The sequence below is a fragment of the Miniopterus schreibersii genome (genome assembly GCF_964146895.1).
Source record: "Miniopterus schreibersii genome assembly, chromosome: 9".
Classification (NCBI taxonomy): Eukaryota; Metazoa; Chordata; class Mammalia; order Chiroptera; family Miniopteridae; genus Miniopterus; species Miniopterus schreibersii.
Genome location: NC_138118.1, coordinates 33,046,927 through 33,059,436, shown reverse-complemented (window position 1 = coordinate 33,059,436; position 12,510 = coordinate 33,046,927). Strand labels below are relative to the sequence as shown.

Sequence of the window (12,510 nt, the reverse complement as noted above, 5' to 3'; positions counted from 1 at the left end):
GTGTGACACACTGTATATAGGATACACAATGATTTGAAGGCACGAACATGCTTCAGACTGAAACTGCTACAAGGTGTGTGTAGCATGCAGGAAGAAGGCTTGTCATTTCAAAGAGAGAAGAGGAAACCAAAATCCAGGTATTGAAACGAGCACACCAGTATGGGAGATGTACATGTGGACAGCTTCAAGCAGCAGCTCTGTGTGGACACTTGGAAACAGCGCTGTGAAAAAATTTCGTACGAAGGGGCATTTGTCCAAAGTTGAAAGACCTTCCAAAACCAACCCTAAAGAACTTAGCTAAACAACGAATGTTGCAATAAGCCCCTGCACGAAAGGTGCTTCTATGACACAACCCCTGAACAGGTAGCCACATTCTGCGCAGTACAAAATGCATATGAACTCCAGGCTGAAAACTCACTCCAGAAGGAGGAAATGCATGTGTTTTGCTCTGAAACAACACTCAGGCACTAGGCTTTCACTTGCTCCTTCAAAGTCTTTGTAGAAACGTGTGTTTTCACTGTTTGAATACGTTTTGAGATGCATTGTTTCAATCTCTTGCAAGCCTCATGTTGTTTCTTACACAATGTGGAAAAAAAGGAGTATGTTTCCCAAACAGCTTAAAATCCAGGAAAACGCACACTGCATCACTCTTTCCCAAACACGCTCTTTCAACTGATGCGTTGAGAGCATTCTTTAAAGCAGAAAGGAAGGGCCTTTTCCAGTGAAATTCAGACGGGCATCTACAAAAGTCATATATATTGGATGCAGAGTGCAATAGCATGATGGACTTCATGTTCTCGATGAAACCCTTACATTTCAAAGTGAACCTACGTAGGAGTTTCACAAAAAGACGTGTTTGCGTGTCTCCTGTGAAAGGAGCTCTAACTTGTGTATTCAGTGCTTGAGAGTGTAAGACTCTACAAAGGTTACATAGCGTTTTGAGAGCACCGACATGCTTAAAACTGAAACTGCTACAAAGTGTGTGTAGCCTACAGAAAGAAGGCTTGTCATTTCAAAGAAAGAAGAGGAAACCAAAATCCAGGTAGTGAAACGAGCACACCATTATGGGAGATGTGCATGTGGATAGCTTCAAGCAGCAGCTCTGTGTGGACACTTGGAAACAGCGCTCTGAAAAAATTTCTTAGGGGCGGGATTTGGGCAAAGTTGAAAGACCTTCCAAAACCCACCCTACGGAACTTAGCCAAACTATGAATGTTGCAATAAGCTCCTGAACGAAAGGTGCTTCTATGACACAACCCCCGAGCAGGTAGCTACATTCTGCACAGTACAAAATGCATATGAATTCCTGTCTGAAAACTCACTCCAGAGGGATGAAATGCGTGCGTTTCTCTCTGAAAGAACAATCAGCCACTAGGCTTTTGCTTGCTCCTTCAAAGTCTTTATAGAAACGTGTGTTTTCACTGTTTGAATACGTTTTGAGATGCATTGTTTCAATCTCTTGCAAGCCTCATGTTGTTTCTTACACAATGTGGAAAAAAAAGGAGTATGTTTCCCAAACAGCTTAAAATCCAGGAAAACGCACACTGCATCACTCTTTCCCAAACACGCTCTTTCAACTGATGCGTTGAGAGCATTCTTTAAAGCAGAAAGGAAAGGCCTTTCGCAGTGAAATTCAGACGGGCATCTACAAAAGTCATATATATTGGATGCAGAGTGCAATAGCATGATGGACTTCATGTTCTCGATGAAACCCTTACATTTCAAAGTGACCTGAAGTAGGAATTTCACAAAAAGACGTGTTTGCGTGTCTCCTGTGAAAGGAGCTCTAACTTGTGTTCAGTGCTTGAGAGTGTAACACTCTACAAAGGTTACACAGCGTTTTGGGAGCACCAACATGCTTAAAACTGAAACTGCTACAAAGTGTGTGTAGCATACAGAAAGAAGGCTTGTCATTTCAAAGAAAGAAGAGGAAACCAAAATCCAGGTAGTGAAATGAGCACACCATTATGGGAGATGTGCATGTGGATAGCTTCAAGCAGCAGCTCTGTGTGGACACTTGGAAACAGCGCTCTGAAAAAGTTTCTTACGGGCGGGATTTGGGCAAAGTTGAAAGACCTTCCAAAACCCACCCTACGGAACTTAGCCAAACTATGAATGTTGCAATAAGCTCCTGAACGAAAGGTGCTTCTATGACACAACCCCCGAGCAGGTAGCTACATTCTGCACAGTACAAAATGCATATGAATTCCTGTCTGAAAACTCACTCCAGAGGGATGAAATGCGTGCGTTTCTCTCTGAAAGAACAATCAGCCACTAGGCTTTTGCTTGCTCCTTCAAAGTCTTTATAGAAACGTGTGTTTTCACTCCTGGAATACGTTTTGGGATGCATTGTTTCAATCTCTTGCAAGCCTCATGTTATATCTTACTCAATGTGAAAAAATAAGGAGTATGTTTCCCAAATCATTTGAAATCCAGGAAAAGGCACACTGCGTCACTCTTGCTCAAACACTCTCTTTCTCCTAATGTGTTGAGAACTTTCAACAAACCGGAAAAGAAGGGCACTTTGTAGGTAAATTCAGATGGGCATGTACAAGAGTTCATTTCTATTGGTTGCAGAGTGCAAAAGCATGATTGACTTCATCTTCTCCATGAAACCCTTACATTTCCAAGTGACCTGAAGTAGGACTTTTACAAAGGATGTGTTTGTGTGTCCGTAGTGAAACGAGCTCTAAGTTGTGTATTCAGTGTTGGAGTGTGACTCACTGTATATAGGCTACACAACGATTTGAAGGCACCAACATGCTTCAGACTGAAACTGCTACAAGGTGTGTATAGCATGCAGGAAGAAGGCTTGTCATTTCAAAGAGAGAAGAGGAAACCAAAATCCAGGTATTGAAACGAGCACACCAGTATGGGAGATGTGCATGTGGACAGCTTCAAGCAGCAGCTCTGTGTGGACACTTGGAAACAGCGCTGTGAAAAAATTTCGTACGAAGGGGCATTTGTCCAAAGTTGAAAGACCTTCCAAAACCAACCCTAAAGAACTTAGCTAAACAACGAATGTTGCAATAAGCCCCTGCACGAAAGGTGCTTCTATGACACAACCCCTGAACAGGTAGCTACATTCTGCGCAGTACAAAATGCATATGAACTCCAGGCTGAAAACTCACTCCAGAAGGAGGAAATGCATGTGTTTTGCTCTGAAACAACACTCAGGCACTAGGCTTTCGCTTGCTCCTTCAAAGTCTTTGTAGAAACGTGTGTTTTCACTGTTTGAATACGTTTTGAGATGCATTGTTTCAATCTCTTGCAAGCCTCATGTTGTTTCTTACACAATGTGGAAAAAAAAGGAGTATGTTTCCCAAACAGCTTAAAATCCAGGAAAACGCACACTGCATCACTCTTTCCCAAACACGCTCTTTCAACTGATGTGTTGAGAGCATTCTTTAAAGCAGAAAGGAAGGGCCTTTTCCAGTGAAATTCAGACGGGCATCTACAAAAGTCATATATATTGGATGCAGAGTGCAATAGCATGATGGACTTCATGTTCTCGATGAAACCCTTACATTTCAAAGTGACCTGAAGTAGGAATTTCACAAAAAGACGTGTTTGCGTGTCTCCTGTGAAAGGAGCTCTAACTTGTGTATTCAGTGCTTGAGAGTGTAAGACTCTACAAAGGTTACATAGCGTTTTGAGAGCACCAACATGCTTAAAACTGAAACTGCTACAAAGTGTGTGTAGCCTACAGAAAGAAGGCTTGTCATTTCAAAGAAAGAAGAGGAAACCAAAATCCAGGTAGTGAAACGAGCACACCATTATGGGAGATGTGCATGTGGATAGCTTCAAGCAGCAGCTCTGTGTGGACACTTGGAAACAGCGCTCTGAAAAAGTTTCTTACGGGCGGGATTTGGGCAAAATTGAAAGACCTTCCAAAACCCACCCTACGGAACTTAGCCAAACTATGAATGTTGCAATAAGCTCCTGAACGAAAGGTGCTTCTATGAGACAACCCCCGAGCAGGTAGCTACATTCTGCACAGTACAAAATGCATATGAATTCCTGTCTGAAAACTCACTCCAGAAGGATGAAATGCGTGTGTTTCTCTCTGAAAGAACAATCAGCCACTAGGCTTTTGCTTGCTCCTTCAAAGTCTTTATAGAAACGTGTGTTTTCACTCCTGGAATACGTTTTGGGATGCATTGTTTCAATCTCTTGCAAGCCTCATGTTATATCTTACTCAATGTGAAAAAATAAGGAGTATGTTTCCCAAATCATTTGAAATCCACGAAAAGGCACAATGCGTCACTCTTGCTCAAACACGCTCTTTCTCCTAATGTGTTGAGAACTTTCAACAAACCGGAAAAGAAGGGCACTTTGTAGGTAAATTCAGATGGGCATGTACAAGAGTTCATTTCTATTGGTTGCAGAGTGCAAAAGCATGATTGACTTCATCTTCTCCATGAAACCCTTACATTTCCAAGTGACCTGAAGTAGGACTTTTACAAAGGATGTGTTTGTGTATCCGTAGTGAAACGAGCTCTATGTTGTGTATTCAGTGTTGGAGTGTGACACACTGTATATAGGATACACAATGATTTGAAGGCACCAACATGCTTCAGAATGAAACTGCTACAAGGTGTGTGTAGCATGCAGGAAGAAGGCTTGTCATTTCAAAGAGAGAAGAGGAAACCAAAATCCAGGTATTGAAACGAGCACACCAGTATGGGAGATGTGCATGTGGACAGCTTCAAGCAGCAGCTCTGTGTGGACACTTGGAAACAGCGCTGTGAAAACATTTCGTACGAAGGGGCATTTGTCCAAAGTTGAAAGACCTTCCAAAACCAACCCTAAAGAACTTAGCTAAACAACGAATGTTGCAATAAGCCCCTGCACGAAAGGTGCTTCTATGACACAACCCCTGAACAGGTAGCTACATTCTGCGCAGTACAAAATGCATATGAACTCCAGGCTGAAAACTCACTCCAGAAGGAGGAAATGCATGTGTTTTGCTCTGAAACAACACTCAGGCACTAGGCTTTCGCTTGCTCCTTCAAAGTCTTTGTAGAAACGTGTGTTTTCACTGTTTGAATACGTTTTGAGATGCATTGTTTCAATCTCTTGCAAGCCTCATGTTGTTTCTTACACAATGTGGAAAAAAAGGAGTATGTTTCCCAAACAGCTTAAAATCCAGGAAAACGCACACTGCATCACTCTTTCCCAAACACGCTCTTTCAACTGATGCGTTGAGAGCATTCTTTAAAGCAGAAAGGAAGGGCCTTTTCCAGTGAAATTCAGACGGGCATCTACAAAAGTCATATATATTGGATGCAGAGTGCAATAGCATGATGGACTTCATGTTCTCGATGAAACCCTTACATTTCAAAGAGACCTGAAGTAGGAATTTCACAAAAAGACGTGTTTGCGTGTCTCCTGTGAAAGGAGCTCTAACTTGTGTATTCAGTGCTTGAGCGTGTAACACTGTACAAAGGTTACACAGAGTTTTGAGAGCACCAACATGCTTAAAACTGAAACTGCTACAAAGTGTGTGTAGCATACAGAAAGAAGGCTTGTCATTTCAAAGAAAGAAGAGGAAACCAAAATCCAGGTTGTGAAACGAGCACACCATTATGGGAGATGTGCATGTGGATAGCTTCAAGCAGCAGCTCTGTGTGGACACTTGGAAACAGCGCTCTGAAAAAGTTTCTTACGGGCGGGATTTGGGCAAAGTTGAAATACCTTCCAAAACCCACCCTACGGAACTTAGCCAAACTATGAATGTTGCAATAAGCTCCTGAACGAAAGGTGCTTCTATGACACAACCCCCGAGCAGGTAGCTACATTCTGCACAGTACAAAATGCATATGAATTCCTGTCTGAAATCTCACTCCAGAAGGATGAAATGCGTGTGTTTCTCTCTGAAAGAACAATCAGCCACTAGGCTTTTGCTTGCTCCTTCAAAGTCTTTATAGAAACGTGTGTTTTCACTCCTGGAATACGTTTTGGGATGCATTGTTTCAATCTCTTGCAAGCCTCATGTTATATCTTACTCAATGTGAAAAAATACGGAGTATGTTTCCCAAATCATTTGAAATCCAGGAAAAGGCACACTGCGTCACTCTTGCTCAAACACGCTCTTTCTCCTAATGTGTTGAGAACTTTCAACAAACCGGAAAAGAAGGGCACTTTGTAGGTAAATTCAGATGGGCATGTACAAGAGTTCATTTCTATTGGTTGCAGAGTGCAAAAGCATGATTGACTTCATCTTCACCATGAAACCCTTACATTTCCAAGTGACCTGAAGTAGGACTTTTACAAAGGATGTGTTTGTGTGTCCGTAGTGAAACGAGCTCTAAGTTGTGTATTCAGTGTTGGAGTGTGACACACTGTATATAGGATACACAACGATTTGAAGGCACCAACATGCTTCAGACTGAAACTGCTACAAGGTGTGTGTAGCATGCAGGAAGAAGGCTTGTCATTTCAAAGAGAGAAGAGGAAACCAAAATCCAGGTATTGAAACGAGCACACCAGTATGGGAGATGTGCATGTGGACAGCTTCAAGCAGCAGCTCTGTGTGGACACTTGGAAACAGCGCTGTGAAAAAATTTCGTACGAAGGGGCATTTGTCCAAAGTTGAAAGACCTTCCAAAACCAACCCTAAAGAACTTACCTAAACAACGAATGTTGCAATAAGCCCCTGCACGAAAGGTGCTTTGTGGGGAGCCGGCTGGCTGCCCCTCATGAATAGCCTCCTTGGTAGGGTGTTGCCCTGGAAAAACACCAGGGGCTCGTTGACCCTAGCGTGGCCTTGATAGGAATCTCTGGCACGTTGACCCGCAGGGTGGGTCGGCAGAGCTAGCACCTCTGCCTCCTGTAGTTTAGTTAAGATTACATAGTATCCTTTGCTTTAGGGAGTAGAAACCCTACACAGAGATTTAAGACTTTGACTTGGAGACAGAGTGTCTAGACAAACAAAAATGTTTGTGCAGAGCAGGAACTAGGTAAAAGGTCACTGTTTTGGGTATTGTGGCTTGGTGTACTATATAAAGGAGTAAAACAATAAACTCGGGGCTCAGCCCGGCTCAGCTCAGCTCAGCTCTGCCTTGGCTGTAGCCCTCCCGATCCCATTCTTTTCTATGAGTCTTTCTTTTCTAATCCTCACCCCCTCAATCAGGTCCTCGTTCGCCTGCCGGCTGGCTCCGGCAAGTGGCACCCGAACAGGGACCTGAAAACCTGGGACGACGGTAGAGGACACCGCTCGGGGAACGCGCGCAACGCTACTGGGTAAGTAAAGGGGTAGCAGGGAGGGCGGTTAGTATATCGGGAGTAAGAAATTATGGGACAGGAGAATAGTAGAATGCTGTTCGCACAAGTCTTAAAAACAATGCTCCGTTCTAGGGGCACCAAGATTAGTACCTCGCAACTGCGTACATTTTTGCAGTTTGTGGAGGAAGTGTGCCCCTGGTTCCCTGAGGAGGGCACAGTGAGTTTAGAAACTTGGAACAAGGTAGGAGAACGCTTACAGGGATATTTTCAGGCCCATGGACCCCAAAAGATGCCAGTAGAAACGTTTTCTCTTTGGACCTTGGTTAGGGATAGCCTTGACCCTCGGCATGAAGGCACCCGTATGGATCCTCCCCCAGAAACCCGTGCTGACTCTGTGAAAGGTCCGCACTCTGAGGATGTGGCCACCGCTCCCCCGCTTGAGCCGGGGCCTCTTGTTGGCAATAGCCGGCCTGATAGACTCACCCCTAAGGAAGAGGGGGATCTTGAAGAAGCCGCTGCAAAATATGAGAGAGAGAGATATGGGGAGTTTGCTTTTCTTTCTGAAGAGTGCACAAAAAGGTCTGGCCCTACCCCCTCCGCACCCACCGCGGAGGAGGTACAGAGCAAGATGCAGGATCTGTTACAACAGATGAGAGATCTCTTACAGGGTCCAGGCTCTGGCGGGATGAGAGGAGATACAGATGACCCCCCTAGTTCCCCTGGGACGGGTTTTGGTGCTGCTGCAGCGAGGACTGCCTTGCCGCACGCTGGACAGGCAGGGGTTAAAATACTAGACCCCCGAGAGCGTGCCCTGCTTGCCCTAGCACAGAAAGGGCAGGGTCAAATCAACGACCCTGGGTGGGATAAGGTAAAAACGGAACTTCCACCCAGATCGTCTCTCCAATTAACCTTAGCTCAGGCACGACAGCAAGGCGAGTCTTTAGAAGGGTTTGAGGAAGAAGCATCCAGCAGCTACCCAACAGCTACTCGACCAAGGCCTCCTCCCTGGCCAGGGACTTGGGAAGGCCGGAACTGGAATCACAGAACCCTTGCAGCCCCAGCCACGCCCTAGTCGCACAGGCCTAGGGTATTTTTAGGTGGGGCCTTTGATATTCCTGTTACCCACGCTGATAAGATAATATGGAAATCAGATCAGCCTGTGTGGGTAGATCAATGGCCCCTGTCTGAGGAGAAAATAGCTGCCGCTAAGGACCTGGTGCAGGACCAGCTCCGGCAGGGCCACATAGAGCCTTCTAACTCCCCCTGGAATTCCCCCATATTTGTCATTAAAAAGAAATCTGGAAAATGGAGATTGCTCCAGGATTTAAGAAAAGTTAATGTAACCATGGAACTTATGGGCGCTCTTCAGCCAGGACTGCCCACTCCTGCGGCCATCCCCCGAGACACTTTCAAAATCATTATTGACCTGAAAGACTGTTTTTATACTATTCCCCTTCACCCACAGGATTGCAAAAGATTTGCTTTTAGTGTTCCATCGGTAAATTTCAAAGAACCGATGCAGCGATACCATTGGAGGGTGCTGCCGCAGGGGATGGCAAACAGCCCCACGTTGTGTCAAAAGTTTGTAGCCACAGCCTTGTCCCGAGTCCGACAGGGCTACCCCACTGTCTATTTATGCCACTACATGGATGATATATTAATTGCAGCTAGCCAAGAAGGGATTTTACTTAGGGCTTTTGCAGACCTTGAACAGGATTTAGGTAAGCAGGGATTAATTATCGCCCCAGAAAAGGTACAGCGTCACCCACCATTTGCCTATTTAGGATTTCATCTCCAACCTGATTTGTTTTCCTGCCAGAAGGTGTCCCTTAGGGTAGACGACCTCCATACTCTAAATGATTTTCAGAAGCTGCTTGGAGATATCAATTGGATAAGACCCTACTTAGGCCTTACCACGGGAGAGCTTAAACCCCTATTTGACATTCTTAAGGGTGACTCAAGCCCGTCTTCGCCCAGGCAACTTACACAGGTGGGACGAGCAGCCCTACAGAAGGTTGAGACAGCCATAAAATTACAGCAGGCAACCTTTTGTGATTATAATAAGCCTTGGTATGCCTGCATATTGGCCACCAGCCACTCCCCCACGGCCGTCCTATGGCAGGATCGCCCACTTCGTTGGGTGCATCTCCTGTCCTCACCTGCTCGGGTGCTAACCCCTTACTATGAGCATGTAGCAATTCTTATTCAACATGTACGGGAAGAATCCTGCCGGTATTTCGGGCGCGAGCCTGCGGCCATCTTAGTGCCTTATTCTCAGGCCCAGATAAACTGGTTATTCCAGAAATGCACACCTTGAGGCATTGCTCTCGCTGAATTCCCAGGACAGGTAGACAATCACTACCCTCCAGATAAACTTTTGCAGTTTTTTCTCAGACATTCTGTTATTTTCCCCAAGATAGTGACGGACCAGCCTTTGCCTGATGCTGAAACGGTGTTTACTGATGGCTCTTCATCGGGCACCGCCGCCTATGTGCATGAGCAACAAGTTGTCAGATGGGCCACCCCCTATTCTTCAGCCCAAGAGGTTGAATTGGCTGCTGTGTGTCGAGTGCTTGTTGACTTTGCGCACAGGCCTATAAACGTTATATCTGACAGTCACTATGTAGTCCGAGGGCGCTCATGTATTGAAACCGTGCCCTTTATTGGCACCACTAACTCCACTGTGCAGCAATTATTTCTGGCCATACAAACAGCCATTTTAAATCACAGTCACCCTTGCTATTTTGGGCACATTCGCGCCCACACTAATTTACCAGGGCCCTTAACTGAAGGCAATAGATGGGCGGACGAAGCCACCCGACTTTACCTCGTCGGAGTGCCCGCTGCCCAGGCATCCCATGCCCTGCACCACCAAAATGCACATACTCTCCGACTACAATTCAAAATTACCAGGGAGGCGGCTCGTCAAATAGTAAAAGACTGCCCCACATGTCCTGCTCTTACTACTGTTCCTCATTATGGAGTCAACCCCCGAGGGCTGCTCCCCAACCATCTATGGCAAATGGATGTCACTCATATCCCTAGCTTTGGTAGACAAAAATTTGTTCATATTACAGTAGACACATATTCAGGCTTTATAGTAGCCTCGGCCTTGCCAGGTGAATCTAGTACTCAAGTTATTGCTCACTGCTTACGCTGTATGGCCGTTATAGGACAACCTAAGGTAATTAAAACTGATAATGGCCCAGGTTACACCAGTCGGCGGTTTCAGACTTTTTGTGCCCAGTTAGGAATTCAGAGCAAGACTGGAATTCCCTACAACCCACAGGGTCAAGGCATAGTCGAGCGTGCGCACAGCACCCTCAAAAATCAGTTAATTAAAATAAAAAAGGGGGAGCTGTACCCCCTAACCCCACAGAATCAGTTAAATCATGCTCTTTTTATTCTTAATTTTTTAATTTTGGATGCTGAAGGTCACTCTGCAGCCCAGCGGCTTTGGCAGCAGATTTTATCCAAACACCAAGCTCTGGTGAGATGGAAGGATCCCCTTGATGGGGCGTGGCATGGGCCGGATCCGGTATTAATCTGGGGCCGAGGGCATGTGTGTGTTTTCCCGCAGGATGCCGAAGCGCCAAGGTGGCTCCCGGAGAGGCTGGTACGACACGTGTCCCAGGACGCTTGTGGACCGGATGAGAAACCTCTCCATACACGACCGAGCCCCGCCTCGACGGAACCCAGCGTCCTCAAACTCGGTGACGGAGACCCTCGCGCGACTGACCGACCAGGCAAAGAGAATGGTGCAGAACCAAAGGATGGAGGTCACTCCTGAACGGCTGTTTCTGGCTATGTTAGCCCTGGTCGCGGCCGCCCCTGGAGCCTCTGCGGCGGTTCACTGGGCCTACCTGCCCAGTCCTCCATTGCTGCAACCCGTAACCTGGCAGCATGAGGAGGTGGTGATTTACACCAACGACACCTGGGTGGTGGGAGGACATTCCAGTGTTCATATTCAACCAGTAAAGGCCTCAGACTTCACCTATCGAGGACATGCCAAGGACCAGCCCATCTGCTTTTCCAAAAGTAATGATATATCGGGCTGCTTTAAAATCGGCACCACTAAGGCTGAATCCCTGCTGCCAGTCCTCAGAGGAACCTATACCTTTAACGGCCGTCAACAGCCTTGGGCTTTGTCGGTTTCAAATTGGACACGTTGGTACGTGGACCTTTGGTATCCTTGTGACAACGCTGCAGGTAGTGCCACTGCCCCTCCAGAAGGAGTGCCTATCTGCGAGGCAGATTTGACTAATCGTACTAAGCAACCATACTGGATGAACTGCAGAGGGAACTCTGGCAGACTGATCAATACGACGGGGGGTTCCCCGATCCATGATTGGTCCGCTGCGGGCCAAGGATGGAAGGCCATTGCTGAGTCCTTTTGGTCAGTAAACCAAGGGCCATTTCAGACTCAACTGTGGCGACTCGTTGCTGCCATGGGGGGAGACATCCAAACTGATGACAAGCGGGGAAATACAGCAGTCCTTATGGGGTTGACACGGCAGTACCATAAAGTACAGGCCTGTATCCCGCCACCCTATGCCCTACTCGTGGGCGCCCTGAACATTACTCGGGACGCCTCATATTGGCAGATCCAATGTAATAATTGTACCCTCAGTAATTGTGTGTATAATGTGTCTCTGAATTATCAACTTATGGTAATGTACCAACCCACCTTTGTAATGATTCCTGTAAATGTCTCAGGAAACTGGTATAATGACAGAGGTCTCCAGGTAATCAAGGAGGCCACCGAGCTCCTCCTGCGGAGCAAGCGATTTATTGGCCTCTTAATCGCAGGCATTGCAGCCCTGGTGGCCGTCATTGCGGCCAGTGTCACCGCGGCCGTGTCGCTGTCTCAAAGCATACAAACAGCGCACCAGGTGAATCAACTTAGTGCCAATGTTACTCAGGCACTAGGAACCCAGGAAGCGATAGATTTAAAGGTAGAAGAAAGACTTAATGCACTCTATGACACCCTTACCATTATAGGGCGAGAAGTACAAAGCTTGAAGTTGCGATTAGACTTAGACTGTCATGCTGATTTTAAACATATTTGCATGACCTGCAAGGAATACAACAGCTCTTCCTACCCTTGGGACAGAATTCAAAAACATTTAGCAGGGGTCTGGCATAATGGTAATGTCTCTCTAGACTTAATACAACTTCATCAAGAAATCCTGGCCTTAAGAGAAGCACCTAAAATAGACATCTCACTTGCCGAAATGGCCCAATCTTGGATTGATGGGATGAGGGGACAGTTCCTCTCAGCAA

The 12,510-nt window shown here is 46.1% G+C and overlaps 1 protein-coding gene across 1 annotated transcript; it reads left to right on the top strand.

Moving 5' to 3' along the window:
* Positions 1-7,183: 7,183 nt before the first annotated feature.
* Positions 7,184-12,249, top strand: LOC308562074 (endogenous retrovirus group K member 19 Env polyprotein-like; the record flags this gene model as incomplete). Its single annotated transcript, XM_081147736.1, has 3 exons — positions 7,184-7,245; positions 10,808-12,119; positions 12,229-12,249. Exons 2-3 carry the CDS (start codon positions 10,809-10,811, stop codon positions 12,247-12,249), a joined length of 1,332 nt encoding a protein of 443 aa, XP_081003862.1. The 5' UTR covers positions 7,184-7,245; position 10,808.
* Between the last annotated feature and the right edge of the window lie 261 nt (positions 12,250-12,510).